The following is a 24,812-nucleotide window of genomic DNA, read 5'->3' as shown; positions in this document are numbered from 1 at the left end:
TAACTCAACAGTAACATTTATGCAGCGAGAAATCCATGAAAAATTTTACAGTGATTATGTTGGATAAGTTGGATGCCATAATGTCTATCCCAGTGAAATCACAATACAATTTGTCTTTGAGGCATGTTGTTGTAGTACATATTACTTGAGGGTTTCTATCCCACCTTAGATTATTTAGTTCCCAAATAAAAGAAATTATTTTTATATTTATCATATAAATACATGTTTATATTTTTATATTTATCATTTAAATATATGTTTATATTTTTATATTTATAATAAGCATTAAGGCACTAAAGCTGGACAGATAGCTCTATGCTATATTGTCTACTTTGCTGTTAACAATCCTGAACTACCGTTTGCCATGCTCTGCCTGAGCCACTCCTATTCCGGTTCGGTGGCCCTCCTGCCCACGGCTCATGGTCCACCTACAACATGCTACCTTCTTCCTTGTTTCTTTCCGGTTCGGTGGCCCTCCTGCCCACGGCTCATGGTCCACCTACAACATGCTACCTTCTTCCTTGTTTCTTTCCCTCTCCCCTCTTGTCTCTGCTGAGATCTCTGAGCCCAGCATCCGAAGTCCCACCTACCTCTCTTCTGTTCAGCTCCAGGCTGTAGGTATCTTTATTCAACCACCCCAATAGTAAAACCAGAAATCCAAAGCAGTCTCTTCACCTGCAAATTAAGGAAGAGATTCACCTTGCTGATGCCATGTACATCAAACACAACATATTTATAAGTTTATAATATCCTAGTAACAATATTTGCAAGGATATCCATTTTCTATTGTCTTGTTTGTCACTTAAAATGGTACTTGAAGAATAATGAAAGTTGAAGAATTGTGTGACTAAAGAAAAATAACCGTCTTAACTTCTTGTAGAGGACAAGAAAATTAAGACTAAGGAAAAGACCGAAGAAAAGGCTAAGAAGGAAATGAAAGTTGGGAAACAGGAGAAAGCGAAACCAGCAGCTGCAAAAGCCAAAGAAACTCCGAAAACAACACCGAAAGCCAGAGAGAAGGATGACAAAGAAACGCCAGCTGTGCCCAAGCATGAGCAGAAAGGTAAACTTTCCAAGGAGGAGAAGGAGGCAGTAGGAGGTCCTAAAAGAATATTGGACAAGAAGCAGATATAGTCAAGTTAAACTCCGAAAAAGACTAAAATTAAACCTCAGATGGAGGAAAAAGATATCCAAGTCAATATGCCTGAAGTACATACGGCCACTGGGTATTAACATACAAATAAATATAATAAAATGCATTCAAATAGCTAGACGTATTTTCAAGTGTTTTAAATACGGTGGAGTGATCACCTGAAGTTATTTAAATTTGGGGCTGCATACTGAATCTCGAGGATTTGGCAGAACAATTAAACAATTGTATGGGTTAGACTCTGGGAAAGGCGGTTTTAAACATTGACAACAGCAGCATCTCTCAAGGTGTTGTTGCTCCAGGAGTCAGTGCATAATTCATATAGGAAAATGAATATATAAAAACTTCACTTCCTCGATACTGATACCATTCAGAGCATGCACATTAAATTATCAAATCATTTCATTGTTGTAGGAAACCTGCTATATAATAACGAAGTGTTGGGCGCTTTTCTATTCTTCTTAAAAATGTTTTAACTATAAGATATATGGTCTGCATAGGACAGTCGTGCTTTTCATCAACTATGATGTATTACTCACTTCTCAGAAATAGACCATTTACAGAGAGGAAATTCTTTACAGAAGGGTGCTGTGTGAAATTAAAATGGTCACCAAGGTCCTCTTTGTCCCACCATTAAGGTGCTTTTTGGGTTTGGATCTCCAAACCCATTCCTCAGTCCAGGTTACTACAAATCCTGATCTTCACATAATACACAGTGTCTGCTCTGTGGAATCTGTTTCTGAGAAATATGTATCTTTTCTTGTGAATGTTACAAAATAAAAATTTCCTTGACTCCAGTACCAATTGAATAATTTTATTCAAAACCCAAGATGGACAACTTGGTGTCTATACAACTTTATTGTGACTTTTAAACTTTTTAATAGGAAGGCTATTTAAATGGTACAACTGGAAACATTTTTTCTCTTACAAACTACATAATATGAATTACATTCTCTTTGTAATTTCATTATATTTTCCAACATCACAATGTTTATAAACTTTGATATGTAAGTAATGCATGTAAACTTTAATTTACGTAACAAAAGGCACATGTATAGAACATATTTAAGGAATCAAGAAAAATCCTCTTTTCGTGGTTCATAAACTTTATGTAAATTTCATTCATTTCAATTTAACTTTGGAAATTTGAACCTATTGTTTTCAAGATGATTACAGGATCTTGAAAATTGAAAATATAAATTTTTATCCTTAAAATAATATCACATATGAATGTGTGCACTGTAAAAGGATATAATAATGAGAAATACTTTAAATGAGTATTTCACTGTGATAAAAATCAGAAACGTTAATCATTTGCTTCACTATATGGACAGTTGGATTCTATGTCAAATTCAGATCACCCTTTAAGGAAGAAAATTGTAACATGAAACCAAGTATACTTAATCTATAATTTTATAATGTAAAATGTCAGAATACTTAGCAAGTAACTAGGCACATGACTAACATTTGAGATTTTTAGTGTCTCCCAGGGCTTGGAAACCACACTTCAGTTACTTTAGGACACTTTCAAAGGGTGTTTATTTTCCAGGTCACAAATACTATATTTTGCCATATCACTAATGAAATTTATTAAAGGTAGGATTATATGCCAGTTCTGTTTTCAATTTACTGTCTTGATTGTTATGTGAAGAGCGAGTTAGGCATTATAAGGAAGAGAAGTATCAAAGTGATTCTAACATCTAAATAAACCCAAAGGCTATGGCGTGGTACCTACTGAGTACTGTTACAACCAATAAAGAAAATGATATAATTTGGTAGATAATAATTCAAACTGTAATGGCTGGTCAAAGAATAATAATTTGTTTCTTTCCTTTTCTTTTTTAATTTTCTGTTCTCTTTTTCCTCATTCTTTTTTCTTTCTTTTCTTTTCTTTTTTAACTAAGGAGATATTTAAGAGCATTTGATTTTAAAACATAAGTCATGTGATCATAGTAATGTAAACAAAATAAAGATACGGTGTTTTCTATTTTTTAAATAGCTTTGATTTTTAAATTCCTAAACTGATAACACAACAAAATCGAGTTATTGTGAAATAAGGTTTATTTGCTACGTTGAAGTATGCTGAATAAGGGCAGATACACACAAACATAAATGTAAATAAATATATACATATTTTATGTTCAAATTAATGCTGTTTGTGTGTCTGTGTATGGATTTGCGCAGAAGAATTTAGGTCCTCTAAAGATGAGAAGAAAGATGAGAAGAGGTCAACAGGTTCACCGGAGCTGATTCTGAAAGTGGAATTTGGCTCTTCAAGTGCAGAAAACAGCTGGGAATTGGGTGTTCTCTCCAGCCCCTCATACAAACAGATTAAAAAAATCACTTTAAAAATCCAATTCACTTGGGTTTTGTTTAGGGGCACAATCTTATCTAGGACAAACATTTGTTGGTAAAATTTGCTTATAGAGTAAAATTATCAATAAACACCTCATTGTTTATATATATGATTTATAATATATATATAATATATATGTTTATAATATATATGTTTATAATATATATGATTAAAACAATAAAATGCCTACTATAAAGTTACCAATACTTATTATATATTCTTTTTATAGAGCATTTCAAGTTCACTCAAAGCAAGGTAACAAAGTTGACATGATTTGACATGTCTCCCTGGTTTCTGTGGGGAAGTAAATATCTCACAGCTGTTACACACACTATACTCAGCTTTTTGTCATTTTCATCCTTTTAACCATGACTCAAGTACTGGTGGAACCCAGAGAAAGCATAGCTGTCAGAATCTGCCATAGAGCAACACACCACACTTACCCTAGCATGACTAGAGATGATTTTTTAAAAGTCATTTCTGCACATTTCAATTGACTGATGTTCCACAGGGAGCCCCAGCCAGACATCGACAGCTGAGTAGATTCATCAGTACTCCCTGAGGAGGCATGAAGGCAGGAATGGACAACATAAATTAATGATAGCAGAAAGGGTTTTTTTTCCATTTTTTTCCCAAAGTGGTGTCAAATAGGGAATTGTCATATAGAAGTTACTATCCTATAACTACAAATGCCAGAATGGAGGGACAGTCCAGATTTTCTTTAAGGGTAGTTTCCTACTATATTCAGAAGGATTTAGAGAACTATTTCCATAAATTGATTATTCTCAAATTCAGAAAACTTGACTATGGTTTGTTCTCAGGCAAGTAAAACCAAACTTGAACCTTATAACCTTACTAGAATTTTCACAGATTGTTAAGGTCATCACTGAGGACAGGTGGAATCCAGCACTATAAAAAAAGTTTATACATACATATAATATGTCAAATGTATATATAATTCTTATATATGTATAAAATATATATACATGTACATGTATATGTATGTAATATACATGTATATTATTCTTAAGTTCCCCGTCGTATGTTGAAGTTATTAGAAAGCAATGTCACGTCTTTTACATGTAGTGAATACTTTTAAAATATATTTATATAGGTAATATTCTAGGTGTAAAAAACAACCAACCAAACAACCAAAAGCAAAACAAAACGAGACAAAACAAAAACAAAAAAATTGAATCCACAAAGGATTTTCCACTTTATATAAAAAGCGTATTAGACTATTCATAAATTAATTAAATGAATAGTTTTGGAAACAGATATCATGGGCATACATAGTCTCTTCCTTATAAACTTCAGACAGACGTGACAAATAATAAAAGAAAAAAAGCCAGGAATTTAAAATACAAGTAGCGATTTTTGTGGGAAAAAAGAAAAAAGAAAAAAAAAAAGAAAAAAGAGGAAAAAAAAAAAAAACCCGGGGCTGCAGAGAGTGATTCTGTAGTGGTATTGCTATTGTCTTGGTCAAATGTATTTTCTAAGCCAGTTATAAAATGAAAATTTAAGAAAAAAATCTGGAGTGCAAGGCGGTTAGTGGGGGGTTGATCTTAGAATGAATGATCAAGTGATTTTTTTTTAAGGTGAGGAAGCAAGCATCCTGCAGAGCCCTCTCAGAGAGGGAATTTATGAGATGGAACTCTGGAAGCCAAAGTCTCATCTCTCCTTTAGCTCCGAGTCTTTTTAAGAGTCTTTGAGAGTTTTCCATCACCTAATGTAGGACTGGTCGGTTTGAACAGACAGATAGGCTCACAATTTTTGGTCAAAGCCTGGTCAGGCTGTGAACTTGGAACACTGGTCCACCAGCAGGGGGTCTTAAAGGATGGAGAAAACCGATATCAAGCTGATTTTAAGCAGTGTGAGGAAGTCATCTTGATCATCTGAGGTTTCTGTCCCTATCCCTCAGACTGTGTAGGATCTAACTCCTAGCCAGCCGTCTAATTATACAATGTGGGGGACTGTTAAACACTCATAGTATCAAACCCATGCTGTTCCAACTTTTTAAGAAACGGATCCTGTACACGCATTCTGGCATATTTCCTATCTTTGGAGAAATATTCCTGAGCCACAGCAAGGAGTAACCATATGTTAAATGAGGTCCAAAACAGGGGAGAAGATGGGCATATCACACTACTCCAAATCCATATTGTCCATTTAAAGAAAAAATATTCTTAGCTTTGTTTTATAGCAAAATCTCGTGTCTAGGAAGGAGAAAATAGTACCGATTTTAATGTTACTTTTGTCTAACACCAAAGAAGTCCCGTAGCCTGGAATGAGGCAGAACCCATCCTTGGAAGTGTTTCAGCAAACGAGTAGATTTGTGGGCTTGTCTGAAAACGGGCCACTTCATTTCAGCAACCAGAATACATATAAACTTTACAAACGTTATAAGCTTTGACTCGTCCTTATTAGGTACTAATGAAAATAATTTTAGTTTTTAGATTTATTACAGTAAATACATTCACTATTTTAAAAATGACCAAGACCCAGCAAAGCTTCATAAATAAATGCTCTTGGATATTTATTTCTACAAAATAAATACAGTAATTTTCTGTTTGGTGAAAATAATTTTGAACTATTAAAACTGTGTCGTACCATATAAATGCAATAAACTTTCTTGGTGCTAGAGCTTCCTATGCATTTGGTGAGTTAGTAAAATGTCTAATAAAAAGATTTTAAAATGTAAGTCATTAAATACAAGGATCATAATAATATACGTTTTAAAGATGCTGTGATAAAGTTCGTGAAATCTTTTATGGTGGATATTAGGGTTAGATTGACCATGGGGGAATTCAAAGTTTGCAATAATATTTATTTCCATGGGCTGTATATAATGAAGAAGTAAAAGAAATACCCAAATCCTGAACCAATTTTAGACTCTGCCTGCATCAACTGTCTGGTTACTTTGCTGGTGTATGTTTATGGACTACAGACTAGTCAAGATCAGGAAATGATCACATAATGATCAGTCAGTTAGTTAGCTTGTTATTTCTATCATTTGGTGCTCTTGACTCTCCAGATCACATTTCTGATAAGGAGAATTTCCATGGATAGGACCCTAACAGGTTGCAATGTGCTTGCCCTCTGTGCCTTATTCCAGAATTACCAACATTCTCACTTGGATAGTCAGCAGATGTACTGGGTCCAGCAGCTGGTAACATCCTTTAGTTGGAGAAAATTTTCTTTTGTGTACCTCATGTTTCCTTCTCAAACATTTCACAAGGATACATGACAACAATTGCTTTAAAGTAAGGAAAGGATCTTGAATTATCAAATATTTTCTACCCTAATAAAACCATGAAAGTCTGTTTCCATATTTAAAGCTTTCATAGGTAACGAGTGGGACCTTCTGCATGTTATGTATTTTCTTTGTATGCTCATAAATCACAATTTATTCCTTCACTGAGATAAGTAGCAGCCAAAGTAGATGTGTGCCATTTTGTTTGCTCTGTTACATCCTGTTTTCATGCAGAAATGGCAGATGGTGATGACACACTTTCATTGCTTCTTCTTTTTCTCTATTCTGTCAGATCAGTATGCGTTCTGTCGATATATGATTGACATGTTTGTCCATGGGGATTTAAAACCAGGTATTCCAAACAATTCTTATTTTTGTCTGTCTTAATAGCCTTTGTTCTAAGACTCTCAGCTTTATCTGTACTAAGCTATGTTTTCATTTAAAAACTTGCATAATGCATGTGCAGATCTAGAATAAAGAAAATAAAATACAGAAATAATAACTGGTGCTGGGACCTTTAACTACCTGTGTTCGCTGCATGGCCTGTTGCAAACGGTGTCAGGTGAAAGCTCAAAGATGCTAATATCTTCATACATAAAAGTGCTAATATCTTGAATAATATCTTGGAGTGAAGCAATGAGTCACTTGATTTGATTCTTGGTAAATTTAGAAGAAAAGACTTATAATGAAAATATTCTTTTTTCTGATTATGGATAAAATTCACAATAAAATATATCACTGCTCAAATACTGAGTCTTACTTTTCTAAAACATTTCGATTTTCTTACTTATGGTCTTTGGTGAGTCCAGAAAAAAACACTGATAGAGTTAGTGAACTTTGGTTCACATCTCTGCAATGAAGAAAGGCTTTCAATCACACCAAAACACCTCTACTCTTAAGTATCTTTAATTTTTCTACAGAGTATGCTTAGGATAGCTTACTTAAGATGAACAACTTTATTCTTTGTACTACGTCTTATAGAATATTTAAAAATCTGTCAGACTAAATATTCTGAATAGAAGCTGATTGTTGAAAACCAACTGTACTTTGCTTCCTTAGCTGTCTTGTGGACATCTTCCTGAAATGCTAATTATAATTGTACAAACACTGACAATCAATCATAGCAAGTATAAAATAACCTAGTTCTAGAACTCTAGAACACAAAGTCAATCCTAGTAACTGACTTTTTAAAGATACTTTAGACTTCTTTCTTCCCTCAATTTCTTTCTCTTCCCTCCTCCTTTTCCTTTCTCTTCTCCTTCTCTTTGTGCTCTTCCTCCTGTGCCTCCTCCACCACCCCCTTCTCCTTCTCCTCAGATTTTTCCTCTGCCTCCTCTTCCTTCTCTTTTTTTCTCTACGTTTATGATTTAGAAACTGTGATGAAAAAAAATGAGCATTGAAATTGTAAGACCTTATTGACGAAACTAATATCTGTCAAAATTTTGTATGTAATTCCCTAAAATGTTTGGTCAAAATGTAGAGGAAGGTAGTGTGATCACTTACGAAAAGTGGATTTTGAGCAAAAATGTGTAACTCATTTATGGCATGTGAGTTTGAACCAGTTACTGCACACCTGCTCTTCAATGTCCTCGCATCTAAAATAAACTCAGAGTAATGGCATCATCTGCAAAGCATCCAGAGGATGCGCAGAACAATGTCATGCTGCCCCAATATTTAAAATTATTTTATCACAACCTTTGCATACATACGTACAGAAAGTGACTACCTAAATGCTGATGTATATATACAGTAAATGCAATTTTCTGAAAATACTTGTTGCCTACATCATTCAGCTATGGTAGTTGGAGAAAGTCTTACTCTAGTTAGATAGGAGGTCCAACTCTTGTTATCCATGACTCAGGACACTGAGGAAGGAGGTTCAAGAGTTCCTCACTGGCCTGAACTTCAGGGAAGATACTATGGAGCAAAGAAAAATAAACAAACATACAAAGAAAGGAAGAAAGCCGTTTTGCTTTTGTGGGATCAACTGTGCTTAGTATGCGCCAAGTTTTTGATATGCATGGATTGATAAATGACTAATATATACTGTGTCCTTGCTCTTTCATTAGCTCCTAAGGTTCATCATTTAATAAAGAAAACTGTTCTTTTGCTACTGCATCTATCACTATTATCTGCTAATAAATGACAGAGGGTTTTCTTAAGAAAGATTTTGATAAACCTAGCCAGGCGTTGCCAAATGCAGCAAGGCCTACTGACGTTTTAGCTGTCGAAATATTCATCAACTCTTTATGAACTCTGACTACAGAGGAGGTCAGAAGGAATAAGAAAAGCATCTCTAAGGGGGTTAAAGTGGATTTTGCTAATGGACACACAGAGAGTTCTCCATAATGAACATGTACTGACACTCCACAAACCAGAGGCTTCAATCCCCAGCAGTGTCTGTTACTCTAACTCAAAACACTGTTTCTGAAAAGTTTGTGAGTACATCTCTCAACTCCATGAATTAACGTATCTTCTCTGATTTACTTCATCCATTGTCTTGAAGGCCAATATGTGAATCAATGTTTTCCGTTATATTTCTTGGCCAAATACTAACATAGAAGGAGAAGAGAATTAAAGGTTTGCAAAGTATTTGACTTTTTCTAAGTGCCACAGAGGGGGCTATACTCTCCTACCTTTGTGAATCGGGCAGTGTAATAATGTGACTGATTGAACACAAAATATGACAAACAGTTATTTCAGAAAAGGGAATGAAAAATGATTTAACTGGGCACATGGATTTAGAAAGAAGATCGACGATAAAGAAACTTATTCTGAGTGACAATTAGAAAATGAAATGATTCCTGCCAAGCTTATTGATCCACGTGTATCTACTATTTATACCTGTTTCCATCTGCTTCCAATTAGGATCAATGCTATGCCTGTTATTTTTAGCTGGACTTCATCACTAATTATTAGTAATGAGTTTTTAAAAACATCATTTGAATTTTTCCTTTAGAATTCAGTAACCCCTTATAGAATCTTGTCGCACTCTTAAAAGTCAGGACGAAAAGGAAATGTATTGGTGACAACATAAATTAGGCACCAAATTTTGCTATTTTATCTCAGCAAACAAAATACTTCTGATGAATCTTTAAGAGTTAAATCTGAAATGTTATCACTATAACTGAGTACAAGTTCAAAGTGCCTTCTTTCCTCCTAGTGAGCAGTTCCATAAGATAATGATAACCCTGACTTCAGTTTCAGAGACAGAGGAAAAAGACTGTATCGGTTTTTTACATGTGATTGCCATTTCCCTATACTGATTCACTTTATATTAAATTTGAGTAACACAAAGGAAATCCTGTATAAATCTTCAAGGGCAGTAATTTACTTTCTATTGATTTAAGAAATATTGTGAACACTGAAGATAGTCTTTTGAGGAAAAGAAAAACTATTATATTATCCTGGCTTTCGGTAATTCAACAACCATAAAACTGCTTGATTGGGTAGGTTGGCAATGCTCCAGTATGGTTTTTTTGTTTTTGTGTTTTTCTTTTCTTTCAGTATTGTTTGACATAGAGAGACTCAGAGACAGAGAGAGAGAGACACAGAGAGGGACACAGAAACAGAGAGTGAGGCAGAAACAGGGAGAGATGGCAGGGCAGGAGGGAGGGAAAAAGGGAGGGAGGGAGGGAGGGAGGGAGGGAGGTAGGGAGGGAAAAAGGGAGGGGAGAGAGAGAGCTGGTCTTGTGTTACAAGTCTTAAAGTTGAAGATTTCACTTTGTATAAAAATGATCCATTTGTCTCTGTTGTATGAGACATCTACACAGACATTATTTTCAATGCTGAGACTGAGTTTATTTTGTATTGTTTTATATTTTGGTGTATTTAGAAATCAATTGTACCTGTGGTCAAAGTAAAATATCCAGTTTATTTATACCGACATTGTTTCTAATTCCAGTTTTATATTCAGTACCTTGTGGCTCAGTACATTTTTTCTTAAATAACATTTATACCCATAGTTTCATTATTTTGGTAGCCAGAAAAGAAACATGATTCTTCTTGTCACATTGTCTTTTTGTGAACCTCAGCCTGGGTCTCATGAACTTGTATGGATTCCTAAGCAGAGTCATCCAGGCTGTGGAAGACACAGTTTCTGTAAGTAGAAAAAACTTATGACCCACAAATGTCTTGATACTGACTGTAAACTAAGAAACAAATATTTAGTCCAGAGACCAGGACTGGTGTGCCCTGGATTAGTAACTGTAGCACACTGCCCCTGTCAGTTTTTCACCTCTGTAGCTATTATGATTCAACTTTAATATAACGTAAAAGTTTATTTCTCAGAAGTTAGCCTACAATCATAATTCTTGTATCTAGATGACTTTTTTTAAATTTTTTTTTATTAACTTGAGTATTTCTTATATACATTTCGAGTGTTATTCCCTTTCCCGGTTTCCGGGCAAACATCCCCCTCCACCCTCCCCTTCCTTATGGGTGTTCCCCTCCCAACCCTCCCCCCATTGCCGCCCTCCCCCCAACAGTCTAGTTCACTGGGGGTTCAGTCTTAGCAGGACCCAGGGCTTCCCCTTCCACTGGTGCTCTTACTAGGATATTCATTGCTACCTATGAGGTCAGAGTCCAGGGTCAGTCCATGTATAGTCTTTAGTTAGTGGCTTAGTCCCTGGAAGCTCTGGTTGCTTGGCATTGTTGTACATATTGGGTCTCGAGCCCCTTCAAGCTCTTCCAGTTCTTTCTCTGATTCCTTCAACGGGGGACCTATTCTCAGTTCAGTGGCTTGCTGCTGGCATTCGCCTCTGTATTTGCTGTATTCTGGCTGTGTCTCTCAGGAGCGATCTACATCCCGCTCCTGTCGGTCTGCACTTCTTTGCTTCATCCATCTTGTCTAATTGGGTGGCTGTATATGTATGGGCCACATGTGGGGCAGGCTCTGAGTGGGTGTTTCTTCAGTCTCTGTTTTAATCTTTGCCTCTCTCTTCCCTGCCAAGGGTATTCTTGTTCCCCTTTTAAAGAAGGAGTGAAGTATTCACATTTTGATCATCTGTCTTGAGTTTCATGTGTTCTGTGCATCTAGGGTAATTCAAGCATTTGGGCTAATAGCCACTTATCAATGAGTGCATACCATGTATGTCTTTCTGTGATTGGGTTAGCTCACTCAGGATGATATTTTCCAGTTCCAACCATTTGCCCACGAATTTCATAAAGTCATTGATTTTGATAGCTGAGTAATATTCCATTGTGTAGATATACTACATTTTCTGTGTCCATTCCTCTGTTGAAGGGCATCTGGGTTCTTTCCAGGTTCTGGCTATTATAAATAAGGCTGCTATGAACATAGTGGAGCACGTGTCTTTTTTATATGTTGGGGCATCTTTTGGGTATATACCCAAGAGAGGTATAGCTAGGTCCTCAAGTAGTGCAAAGTCCAATTTTCTGAGGAACCTCCAGACTGATTTCCAGAATGGTTGTACCAGTCTGCAACCCCACCAACAATGGAGGAGTGTTCCTCTTTCTCCACATCCTCGCCAGCATCTGCTGTCACCTGAGTTTTTGATCTTAGCCATTCTCACTGGTGTGAGGTGAAATGTCAGGGTTGTTTTGATTTGCATTTCCCTTATGACTAAAGATGTTGAACATTTCTTTAGGTGTTTCTCAGCCATTCGGCATTCCTCAGCTGTGAATTCTTTGTTTAGCTCTGAACCCCATTTTTTAATAGGGTTATTTGTCTCCCTGCGGTCTAACTTCTTGAGTTCTTTGTATATTTTGGATATAAGGCCTCTATCTGTTGTAGGATTGGTAAAGATCTTTTCCCAATTTGTTGGTTGCCGTTTTGTCCTAACCACAGTGTCCTTTGCCTTACAGAACCTTTGCAGTTTTATGAGCTCCCATTTGTCGATTCTTGATCTTAGAGCATAAGCCATTGGTGTTTTGTTCAGGAAATTTTTTCCAGTGCCCATGTGTTCCAGATGCTTCCCTAGTTTTTCTTCTATTAGTTTGAGTATGTCTGGTTTGATGTGAAGGTCCTTGATCCACTTGGACTTAAGCTTTGTACAGGGTGATAAGCATGGATCGATCTGCATTCTTCTACATGTTGAACTCCAGCTGATCCAGCACCACTTGCTGAAAATGCTATCTTTTTTCCATTGGATGGTTTTGGCTCCTTTGTCAAAAATCAAGTGACCATAGGTGTGTGGGTTCATTTCTGGGTCTTCAATTCTATTCCATTGGTCTATCTGTCTGTCTCTGTACCAATACCATGCAGTTTTTATCACTATTGCTCTGTAATACTACTTGAGTTCAGGGATAGTGATTCCTCCTGAAGTCCTTTTATTGTTGAGGATAGTTTTAGCTATCCTGGGTTTTTTGTTATTCCAGATGAATTTGCAAATTGTTCTGTCTAACTCTTTGAAGGATTGGATTGGTATTTTGATGGGGATTGCATTGAATCTGTAGATCGCTTTCGGTAAAATGGCCATTTTTACTATATTAATACTGCCAATCCATGAGCTTGGGATATTTTCCATCTTCTGAGGTCTTCTTCAATTTCTTTCTTAAGTGTTTTGAAGTTCTTATTGTACAAATCTTTTACTTGCTTGGTTAAAGTCACACCGAGGTACTTTATATTATTTGGGTCTATTATGAAGGGTGTCGTTTCCCTAATTTCTTTCTCGGCTTGTTTCTCTTTTGTGTAGAGGAAGGCTACTGATTTATTTGAGTTAATTTTATACCCAGCCACTTTGCTGAAGTTGTTTATCAGCTTTAGTAGTTCACTGGTGGAACTTTTGGGATCACTTAAATATACTATCATATCATCTGCAAATAGTGATATTTTGACTTCTTCTTTTCCGATCTGTATCTCCTTGACCTCCTTTTGTTGTCTGATTGCTCTGGCTAGAACTTCAAGAACTATATTGAATAAGTAGGGAGAGAGTGGGCAGCCTTGTCTAGTTCCTGATTTTAGTGGGATTGCTTCAAGTTTCTCTCCATTTAGTTTAATGTTAGCATCTGGTTTGCTGTATATGGCTTTTACTATGTTTAGGTATGGGCCTTGAATTCCTATTCTTTCCAGGACTTTTATCATGAAGGGGTGTTGAATTTTGTCAAATGCTTTCTCAGCATCTAATGAAAGGATCATGTGGTTTTGTTCTTTCAGTTTGTCTATATACTGGATCACGTTGATGGTTTTCCGTACATTAAACCATTTCTGCATGCCTGGGATGAAGCCTACTTGATCATGGTGGATGATTGTTTTGATGTGCTCTTGGATTCGGTTTGCCAGAATTTAATTGAGTATTTTTGCGTCAGTATTCATAAGGGAAATTGGTCTGAAGTTCTCTTTCTTTGTTGGGTCTTTGTGTGGTTTAGGTATAAGAGTAATTGTGGTTTCATAGAAGGAATTCAGTAGTCCTCCATCTGTTTCAATTTTGTGGAATAGTTTGGATAATATTGGTATGAGGTCTTCTATGAAGGTTTGATAGAATTCTGCACTAAACCCGTCTGGACCTGGGCTCTTTTTGGTTGGGAGACCTTTAGTGACTGCTTCCATTTCCTTAGGAGTTATGGGGTTGTTTAACTGGTTTATCTGTTCCTGATTTAACTTCGGTACCTCATATCTGTCTAGGAAATTGTCCATTTCTTGTAGATTTTCAAGTTTTGTTGAATATAGGCTTTTATAGTAAGATCTGATGATTTTTTAAATTTCCTCTGAATCTGTAGTTATGTCTCCCTTTTCATTTCTGATTTTGTTAATTTGGACACACTCTCTGTGTCCTCTCGTTAGTCTGGCTAAGGGTTTATCTATCTTGTTGATTTTCTCAAAAAACCAACTTTTGGTTCTGTTGATTTTTTCTATGGTCCTTTTTGTTTCTACTTGGTTGATTTCAGCTCTGAGTTTGATTATTTCCTGCCTTCTACTCCTCCTGGGTGTATTTGCTTCTCTTGTTCTAGAGCTTTTAGGTGTGCTGTCAAGCTGCTGACATATACTCTTTCCTGTTTCTTTCTGCAGGCACTCAGCGCTATGAGTTTTCCTCTTAGCACAGCTTTCATTGTGTCCCATAAGTTTGGGTATGTTGTACCTTCATTTTCATTAAATTCTAAAAAGTCTTTAATTTCTTTCTTTATTTCTTCCTTGACCAGGTTATCATTGAGTAGAGCATTGTTCAATTTCCACGTATATGTGGGCATTCTTCCCTTATTGTTATTGAAGACCAGTTTTAGGCCGTGGTGGTCTGATCGCACGCATGGGATTATTTCTATCTTTCTGTACCTGTTGAGGCCCGTTTTTTGACCAATTATATGGTCATTTTTGGAGAAAGTACCATGAGGAGCTGAGAAGAAGGTATATCCTTTTGCTTTAGGATAGAATGTTCTATAAATATGTGTTAAGTCCATTTGGTTCATGACTTCTCTTAGTCTGTCTACGTCTCTGTTTAATTTCTGTTTCCATGATCTGTCCATTGATGAGAGTGGGGTGTTGAAATCTCCTACTATTATTGTGTGAGGTGCAATGTGTGTTTTGAGCTTTAGTAAGGTTTCTTTTACGTATGTAGGTGCCCTTGTATTTGGGGCAGAGATATTTAGGATTGAGAGTTCATCTTGGTGGATTTTTCCTTGGATGAATATGAAGTGTCCTTCCTTATCTTTTTTGATGACTCTATTTGAAAATTGATTTTATTTGATATTAGAATGGCTACTCCAGCTTGCTTCTTCCGACCACTTGCTTGGAAAGTTGTTTTCCAGCCTTTCACTCTGAGGTAGTATCTGTCTTTGTCTCTGAGGTGTGTTTCCTGTAGGCAGCATAATGCAGGGTCCTCGTTGCGTATCCTGTTTGTTAATCTGTGTCTTTTTATTGGGGAGTTGAGGCCATTGATGTTGAGAGATATTAAGGAATAGTGATTATTGATTCCTGTTATATTCATATTTGGATGTGAGGTTATGTTTGTGTGCTTTTCTTCTCTTTGTTTTGTTGCCAAGACGATAAGTTTCTTGCTTCTTCTAGGGTATAGCTTGCCTCCTTATGTTGGGCTTTACCATTTATTATCCTTTATAGTGCTGGATTTGTAGAAAGATATTGTGTAAATTTGGTTTTGTCATGGAATATCTTGTTTTCTCCATCTATGTTAATTGAGAGTTTTGCTGGATACAGTAACCTGGGCTGGCATTTGTGTTCTCTTAGGGTCTGTATGACATCAGTCCAGGATCTTCTGGCCTTCATAGTTTCTGGTGAAAAGTCTGTTGTGATTCTGATAGGTCTGCCTTTATATGTTACTTGACCTTTTTCCCTTACTGCTTTTAATATTCTTTCTTTATTTTGTGCGTTTGGTGTTTTGACTATTATGTGACGGGAGGTGTTTCTTTTCTGGTCCAATCTATTTGGAGTTCTGTAGGCTTCTTGTATGCCTATGGGTATCTCTTTTTTTAGGTTAGGGAAGTTTTCTTCTATGATTTTTTGAAGATATTTACTGGTCCTTTGAGCTGGGAGTCTTCACTCTCTTCTATACCTATTATCCGTAGGTTTGATCTTCTCATTGAGTCCTGGATTTCCTGTATGTTTTGGACCAGTAGCTTTTTCCGCTTTACATTATCTTTGACAGTTGAGTCAATGATTTCTATGGAATCTTCTGCTCCTGAGATTCTCTCTTCCATGTCTTGTATTCCGTTGGTGAAGCTCATATCTATCGTTCCTTGTCTCTTGTTTTGGTTTTCTATATCCAGGGTTGTTTCCATGTGTTCTTTCTTGATTGCTTCTATTCCCATTTTTAATTCCTTCAACTGTTTGATTGTGTTTTCCTCGAATTCTTTCAGGGATTTTTTGACTCCTCTCTATGGGCTTCTACTTGTTTATTTATGATTTCCTGGAATTCTTTCAGGGATTTTTGCGATTCCTCTCTGTAGGCTTCTACTTGTTCTCTAAGGGAGCTCTTCACGTCTTTCTTGAAGTCCTCCAGCATCATGATCAAATATGATTTTGAAACTAGATCTTGCTTTTCTGGTGTGTTTGGATATTCTATGTTTGTTTTGATGGCAGAATAGGGCTCCGATGGTGCCATGTAGTCTTGGTTTCTGTTGCTTGGGTTCCTGTGCTTGCCTCTCGCCATCAGATTATCTCTAGTGTTACTTTTTTCTGCTATTTCTGACAGTGGCTAGACTGTCCTATAAGCATGTGTGTCAGGAGTGCTGTAGACCTGTTTTCCTGTTTTCTTTTAGCCAGTTATGGGGACAGAGTGTTCTGCTTTCGGGCGTGTAATTTTTCCTCTCTACAGGTCTTCAGCTGTTCCTGTGGGCCTGTGTCTTGAGTTCACCAGGCAGGTCACTTGCAGCAGAAAAGTTGGTCTTACCTGTGGTCCCGAGGCTCAAGTTTGCTCGCAGGGTGCTGCCCTCGAGCTCTCTGCGGAGGCAGCAACCAGGAAGATCTGCGCTGCCGTCCGGTAGCTTCAGTGCACCAGGGTTCCAGATGGTGTTTGGTGTTTTCCTCTGGCGTCCGAGATGTGTGCAGAGTGCAGTCTCTTCTGGTTTCCCAGGCGTGTCTGCCTCTCTGAAGGTTTAATTCTCCCTCCCACGGGATTTGGGTGCAGAGAACTGTTTGTCTGGTCTGTTCCTTCAGGTTTCGGCGGTGTCTCAGGCGCAGTTGTCCTGCCGACCCTGGGCCCTCCCCCACGGGAACCCAGAGGCCTTATACAGTTTCCTCTTGGGCCAGGGATGTGGGCAGGGGTGGGCAGTGTTGGTGGTCTCTTCTGCTCTGCAGCCTCAGGAGTGCCCACTTGACCAGGCGGTGAGGTTTCTCTCCCACGGGGTCTGGGAGCAGAGAGCTGCTGCGGGCCGGGATCTGCAGGTGTGGGACTCCCGGTGAACACAGGAAGTGCCAGGTCGTAGAGGAATTCTGCCTCTGTGTGTTCCGAGTTCACCAGGCAGGTCTCTTGCAGCAGAAAAGTTGGTCTTACCTGTGGTCCCGAGGCTCAAGTTTGCTCGCGGGGTGCTGCCCTCGAGCTCTCTGCGGCGGCAGCAACCAGGAAGATCTGCGCCACTGTTTCCGGGAGCTTCAGTGCACCAGGGTTCCAGATGGCGTTTGGTGTTTTCCTCTGGCGTCCGAGATGTGTGCAGAGTGCATTCTCTTCTGGTTTCCCAGGCGTTTCTGCCTCTCTGAAGGTTTAGCTCTCCCTCCCACGGGATTTGGGTGCAGAGAACTTTTTATCTGGTCTGTTCCTTCAGGTTCCCCCAGTGTCTCTCTAGATGTCTTTTACTTGAGTCAATTACTTATGTCAGAGTTATTCGTTTCACCTTAAATGTCATTTATTTTCCTAAAATTGGGGGTATTTACTTTGGCAAATTCTCTTTTACTGCACAAAGCTATTATTCTGTAGCCTATTCTCCATTTCAATGGGTTTTAAATTCAGAGCTCAAAAGAGCCTTGAGAAGCAAATTAATCTCCTCATTTTAGTATGATCATTTGCCTGGAGTTTAATGATTTTTAATTTATTTTTTATTAAAAATAATTATTTTCATGCAATATATTCTGATCATAATTTCTCTTCCCTTATTCCCTCCTCCAATATTCTTCCCACTCTTCCAATTTTTCTGTCTCTCCTTCACTTAACCATACAAGCAAAAAGAAGGCAAAGAAAAGTAAACTAACAAAGGTAAAAGGAAACTAAGCAGAAGTATATAAAACATGCACACAAACACATACATGCACATACATACACACACATACACGTCCATACACAAACATACATGGACATAAACATAAACTCACTTGTGCACAAAGTCAAACACTTATGTACATACTAGCATGCACAAAACCATATATATATATATATATATATATGTCACCAAATCACACACACACATGTAAAACATAAATATTTATATGCACATACACACACTCAAATATGTGTCCCCTCAAAAATGTCATTAATATGTCAAGTAAGGTTAAAAACAAACAAACAATATAAGAGAAAATTCTCAAAAATACCTACAAATTTATTTTTGTTGCCCATCTATTGCTGGATAAGGGACTTTCCCTTTAAGTGTGGTTTGTATATCCATAAAGTCTCTCTTCAAGAAAAACTAATTTTTTTTGTTACAAGCAATTGTTAATTAAAAATAACTTATTCATTACAGATGAAAACTTTTCTCCAAGCCCAATGTCAGTGCTTGGATTCTATGGGTCCCAAATTCGTTCAAGCAATGTGCCTGCTGCTCCAGTATCTTTGAGTTTATACTGTTGTATCGAGAAGACTTTTTTTTTTTATGTAATCTATCCTTTTCAGCTTTAACTATCTTTTTGCCTCCTCATGTGTATGGTTCTCTGAGCTCTGAGGGGAGGGATTTGTTCAAGATATTTCATTTAAGACTGAGTGTGTCAAGGTCTCTCACTCTGTACATTTTCCAAATGGACGTCTCTGTTTCTTTTCATATACTGCAAGAGACTCTCTAGAAATGAATAAATAAGACCTTAACTATGAGTACGAGAGAATGTCATTAGAAGTCATTTTATTGATACATTCCTTTAGCAGAACTGTAATATTTCGTTTTTCTCTAGGTCCATGCCTTATTTAACTCAGAATCTTGGCTTCACAAACAATTGTAGACATGCATTCATGGAGTAGACCTTAAATCAAATCAGATATCATTGGTTGTTCCCATAAGATTTGTGCCATTATTGCATTAGAGTATCTTGCACTCAGGACACTATTATATAGATCACAGGGTTTGTGATATGTTGGTGTGGTAGTTTGAATATCCTTGGCCCAAGAAGCAGAACTACTAGGAGGTGTGGCCTTTAAGACCTTTGTCCTGTCTACCTGGAAGCCAGTCCTATAGCAACCTTCAGAATGAGAGGTCGGACTCTCAGCTCTTCCAGCCCCACCTCTCAATTACTGCACCTCCATGCCTACCTGGATGCTGCCATGCTCTTGCCTTGATGATAATGAACTGAATCACTGTACCTGTATACCAACCCCAATTAAATATTGTTGTTTATAAAAGTTGCCTTAGTCGTGGTGTGGTGTCTGTTCACAGAATAAACCCTTAAGACCAGGGACTCGGGTATTGCTGTGATAGACCTGACCATGTTTTTACTTGGAGGGATGTGTATTTTGAAACTTTGGCATTGGAACGCAGTGGACTATTTTAAGTGGGCTTAATGGGCCATCTTAGTAGGAATATGGAAGACTTTGTTGCTGAGAGTGATTGGAACTGTGCAGACCTGGCCCAAGAATGTTCAGTGGGGAATTTCAGTATGTGGCCTAGAGACTGTTTTTGTATGAATTTTGATAAAGAATGTGACTGCCTTTTCCCTTGTACAAAGACTCTACATGAGTCTAAGGTAGAGAGATTTGTATTAATTGCATTGACAAAGGAAGTCTCAAAAAAGCCCAGCAGAGACTGTTTTCTGGTTTAGTCTTATAAAGATCAATTTAATGAAAAGGAGCAACTGGAAAAGGAAAACTATAAAATTTATGATTCAAGTAATAAAGGGTCACCAGGAAGTAAAATAGAGCTCAATCCTATGTTCAAGGAGATAAACGGATTAAGGAAGTGGTGACTTTGGGGGAAAGATCCTATTATAGGTTGTACATACCTTTAATGCTAGAAGAAAAGGGCAAGCAAATCACCTAGGTCAAGGCCAGCCTCATATAGACTAAGTTCCAGGTAGAGGAAAGCTTAAGTCCATGTGTGTTGGTACATGCCTTTGATCCCAGCAGACCTCTGAGTTCAAAGTCAATCTAACAGAGCAAGTTTCAGAACAGCTAAGCTTAGGCAGTGAAAAGACTTGGAAAACAGAACACTGGTGATAATGTAGCAGAACAAGAGGGACATGTTCCAAGTCTAGCAAGCAGCAGAACTTGGCAGCTTTGGCTATGTGACTCTGGTTTTAGAGTCAAGAATAGAAGGGACTATTGGAATAATTAAGGCTGTTTAGCTGGAGTTAAGAAATTAGCAGTGATTAAGAAGAGACCAGCATCGCTGAGGTGAAATCTGGAAAGTGTTTTCTGAGATCAAAAGAAGGTGAGTACCAGAGATAGCCAAAGTTGTAACTTTTGCTTCAGCTGGACTTGATAATGTGTAACAATCACCTATGTAGTACTTGTTTTGAAGGTATGAAGTGGTTATACTTGGCACTGTGAGAAGTCAGGGAATGTGACTTGTGAGGGGTGAAGTGTCAGTTGTAGTTGTCGGCACAGGACTGAAGGGATCATGCAAAGAACTTGAGCCTTGTCCCCGTGAAGAGAGCCTATGAGAGACTGTTGGTAAACCATAGGTATAGCAGAAGACCCTAGTGTATTGTAGATGCTAGTACTGTGGGATGATCACCAAGAACAGCAACAGGAATGAAGTAGAGTTAACTAGAGCCTAGAGTGCTAAAGAGAGCAGAGCTGGAGAAGTAACCACAGCCCTTTGGAGGAGCCCAGAAGATCATATGTGGATCCCAGACACTGGAACAAAAAGATGTGCAGATGAAGGTGACCTGGAGACTCCAAGATGTTAAAGATGTCAGAGCTGTGGGAGGCCTGCTGAGAAAATCTGCTACTAGGGTGTGGAACCAGCCCAGGAGAGAGAAATTTGTTGCAGTCAACAAACATAAAATAGGAGATGGCGACCTGAAGCTCACTTTGACATTAGACATGGAGATGCAGAATTTGGAGTTTGCTCAGCTTGTTTCCTGACTTGCTTTGGGGATTACAGTTAAGTTATTGGATGAATCTCAGAAGAGATTTTGAACTTTGAACTTTTCACATTGGTGATAATGATATAGACTATGGGAACTTTGGAAACTGGATTAAATGCATTATTTATTATGCTATGACTAGGCATGGCAACCATAGACTAATGTGTTTGAATGGGCCAATGGAGGGTCAGGGAGTGGAATGTGATGGATTGCATATATTTGACACAAGGAGTAGCACTATTAGGACATGTGGCCTTGTTGGAGTGGGTATTGCCTTGTTGGGGAAAGTGTATCTCGGTAGGTTTGAGCTTTAGGATCTTAGTCCTAGCTGCCTGGGGTCTGGCTTATACAGAATGACTTTTCTTGACACATGCACTTACCTACTATTCAGGATTTTTTAAATAGCTCTTTAGTATGTGCCATTTATTTTGGATGACACATTCTTCTGTATGTGTCCAGGAGAAGTATAGCTAGATGTTTAGGTAGTTCTACTCCCAGCTTTCTGAGAAACAGTCACACTGATTTTCATAGTGGCTGTACAACTTTATTCTCCCACCAACAGCCCATCAATGTTTCCCTTATCCTACATCTTCATCACTATGAAGTGTCACATGCTTTTTTTTGGTCTTGAGTATTTGGAATGGTATAAGATGAAATCTCAAATTAGTTTTGATTTTCATTTCCCTGGGAACTAAGAATGTTAACCATTCTTTTGTTTCACAACCATTTTGTATTTTATCATTTGTGAACTCCCTGTTTAATTCTCTGCCCTATTTTTAAATTGAGTTGATTTTTATGTGTAATTTCTTTCTAACTATCCTTTTTTTTAAAAAAAATATTTTTATACATTTTAGATATTAGCCTTCTCTTGGATGTGGAATTGGTAAAGTTCTTTCCCCATTCTGTAGCCTGTCAATTTACTTGAATGACGTTTCCATACAGAAGCTATTCAGTTTCAAGAGGTCCCATTTATTAATTGTTGATTTTAATGCCTGTCCTGTTGGAATTGTTTAAAAAGTCTCCTCCTGTGCTAAAAACTACTCCTCATTTTCATATCATTCAGAATAGGGTATCTTACCTTATATTAAGGTAATTTGTGGTTTTATGCAGGATGACAAGGACAGATGTATTTGCATTCTTAAGCATGTAGCCATCCAGTTTGAGTGGCAGCATTTCTTAAGCATGTTATCTTTATTTCGGTGAGCATTTTAAGCTTTATTATAAAAATCAGGTATCTACGGGGGTATGGATTTATGTCTGAGTCTTTAATTTGGTTTCATTAATCAATGTGTCTGTTTATGACAATACATGTTGTTTTTATTATTATGTATCTATGTAGTACAACTTGAGATTAAGGATGATGCACATTTTTCTTATTGATGGGGATTTTTTGAAAAACTTTCCTGGAACTTTTGTATTTCCATATGAAACTGAAAATTCTCCTTTAAATTTCTGTGAAAAAAATGTGTTGGAATTTTGAATAGGAATTTTGTCACTCTGACATTTTCTTTTTTTGATAGGATAGTCATTTTCACTGTATTAATTCCATTGATCCATGAACATGGGAGATCTTTCTATCTTCTGATACCTATTTCAATTTCTTTCTTCAATGTCTTAAACTTTTTATTATATTGCCGGGAGCCTCCAAGCCTGGAGAGGGTAGTGGTGGAGGCACAGAGTAGTACTCTTGGTGTGGCTTTAAAGTCTAAGGGTCTCTGAAAGTTCTAGCTCTCCAATTATACTGAAATGTTGATAATTTCTAAAAAAAGTCCTAAAAACGTTCTTACTCTTTCTGAGGGTAAAAGATGATTGACACCTATAACCTGAAAGTGGGGGACTAAGTAACGTGACTTTTGTTCCATCTCAGCAGAACTACCTCAGCTCTAACATTCAGCCTGCTAGTCAGAAAGTGACACTTAGAAAAGAGATTATAGAATTTATTACTAAGTTGTAAAACGTTTCCTATGAAATCTAACTAAGGGAAAAATCCTGAGTGGGGAAGGGGAAAAATTCTTTAAGCAGGGAAAGGAAACATTCTATTAGGAAAACATTCTACTCTTTGTCCCCAGCACTTATACATCTTTTGGAATACATGATAAAATGTTACAAAGTTACATCACAAGTTCACACAAAAAAAATCAAATCATAAATTGAAATAGAAGTTTACAATACAAAATGTTTACATGCATATCCACTAGGAGTAATTATATATGTAAAAATCCATCACTTATAACAGCTCCACAAGTTCACTGAAGGTTTAAAACCATAAGTAAGTTATTGGTGAAGTTTTGTATAGATAAACCCAGTCAATTTTATATCTTCTGTACTATAATAAAGCATTAGTTCACTTTTTATGACCTTTAGTTAATTGTTTTACAACCTCTTCGAATGTGCTCTGAGTAGGACAAAGTCAGGTTACTATCTAAGAGCAATTAACTTGTGACACTTGGGAGACTGGCAGAGTTCTTATTGCAGTTTTGCCTATCAGAAAAGGACTTAATTGTAGTCCCATTATAAAAGAGCTTAATAATCACTGATATAATTTCAGAAATTCTTATACTATCATCATTAAAACTAAAAAGTCATCTATTTGTCTAGCATCACTATAAGCTGTTACTTAGTGATTATTATATATGTTTAATAATAATAGGGAAAAGCATAGTAATAGCAGGAATCTTTTCCTAAAATGAACTCTTCCATCACCCTGACAACTAAAAGTGAACCTGTCGCAAATTATATAATAATCTGAAGCAGGCCATCTCACAAAAATCACCTGCTAGTTATTAGCTTGTCCCACTATGGCCCCTGACATTATATAAGCCTTTTATTTGCTTAGAGTTAGTCAAAGATATTTTATATTATTTAAGTGTATTATGAAAGGTGTTTCCATGATTTTGTTCCTACTTTCTTTGTATTTGTATATAGAAAAGCTACTAATTGTTGTCCTTTAAATTTTGTCCTATAATTTTGCTGAAAGTGCTTATCAGCTATAACGTTCCCTGGTAAAGTTTTTAGAGCTATTTATGTATACAATCATAACATCTGCAGAGAGACACTTTGAATTATTCGATTCATAATTGTATCTTTTTGGTCCCTTCAGTTGTCTTATTCTCTGGCTAAGGTTTTAAGTAGTATAATGATGAGGTATGGAGAGAGTAGAGGACCTTGTCTTGTTCCTGATTGGGTTTTCTTTGATTTGGTTGATGTTGGCTGTGGGTTTTCTGTAAATCTCCTCTTTTGTGTTGTATATTCCTTGTATTCCCAATCTCTTCAGGATTTTTATCATGAAGGGTTGCTGGAGTCTTTTCAAAAATCATTTTGTCCATCCAGTGAGGTAATTATTTGCATTTTAATTTCAGTTTTCATATGTAATGAGTTATATTTCTTGATTTACATATGTTTAACCATCACTGAATCT

The 24,812-nt window shown here is 37.1% G+C and overlaps 1 protein-coding gene across 25 annotated transcripts in view; it reads left to right on the top strand.

The window, feature by feature from the left end:
* The window catches only part of Trdn (triadin), a 450,291-nt gene that overhangs the window by 121,612 nt on the left and 303,867 nt on the right, over positions 1 to 24,812 (top strand). For 17 of the 25 annotated variants that reach the window (XM_087585437.1, XM_087585393.1, XM_087585465.1 and 14 more), the window contains 2 exon segments: positions 881 to 1,063; positions 7,052 to 7,111. In XM_087585437.1, the coding sequence (XP_087441563.1) occupies positions 881 to 1,063; positions 7,052 to 7,111 (243 nt within the window). 25 annotated transcript variants of the gene reach the window in all.

This window comes from Rattus norvegicus, chromosome 1 (genome assembly GCF_021556685.1).
Source record: "Rattus norvegicus strain SHRSP/BbbUtx chromosome 1, alternate assembly SHRSP_T2T, whole genome shotgun sequence".
NCBI lineage: Eukaryota > Metazoa > Chordata > Mammalia > Rodentia > Muridae > Rattus > Rattus norvegicus.
The sequence above is the reverse complement of the archived record's forward strand: the minus strand, read 5'-3'. Positions and strand labels throughout refer to the sequence as shown.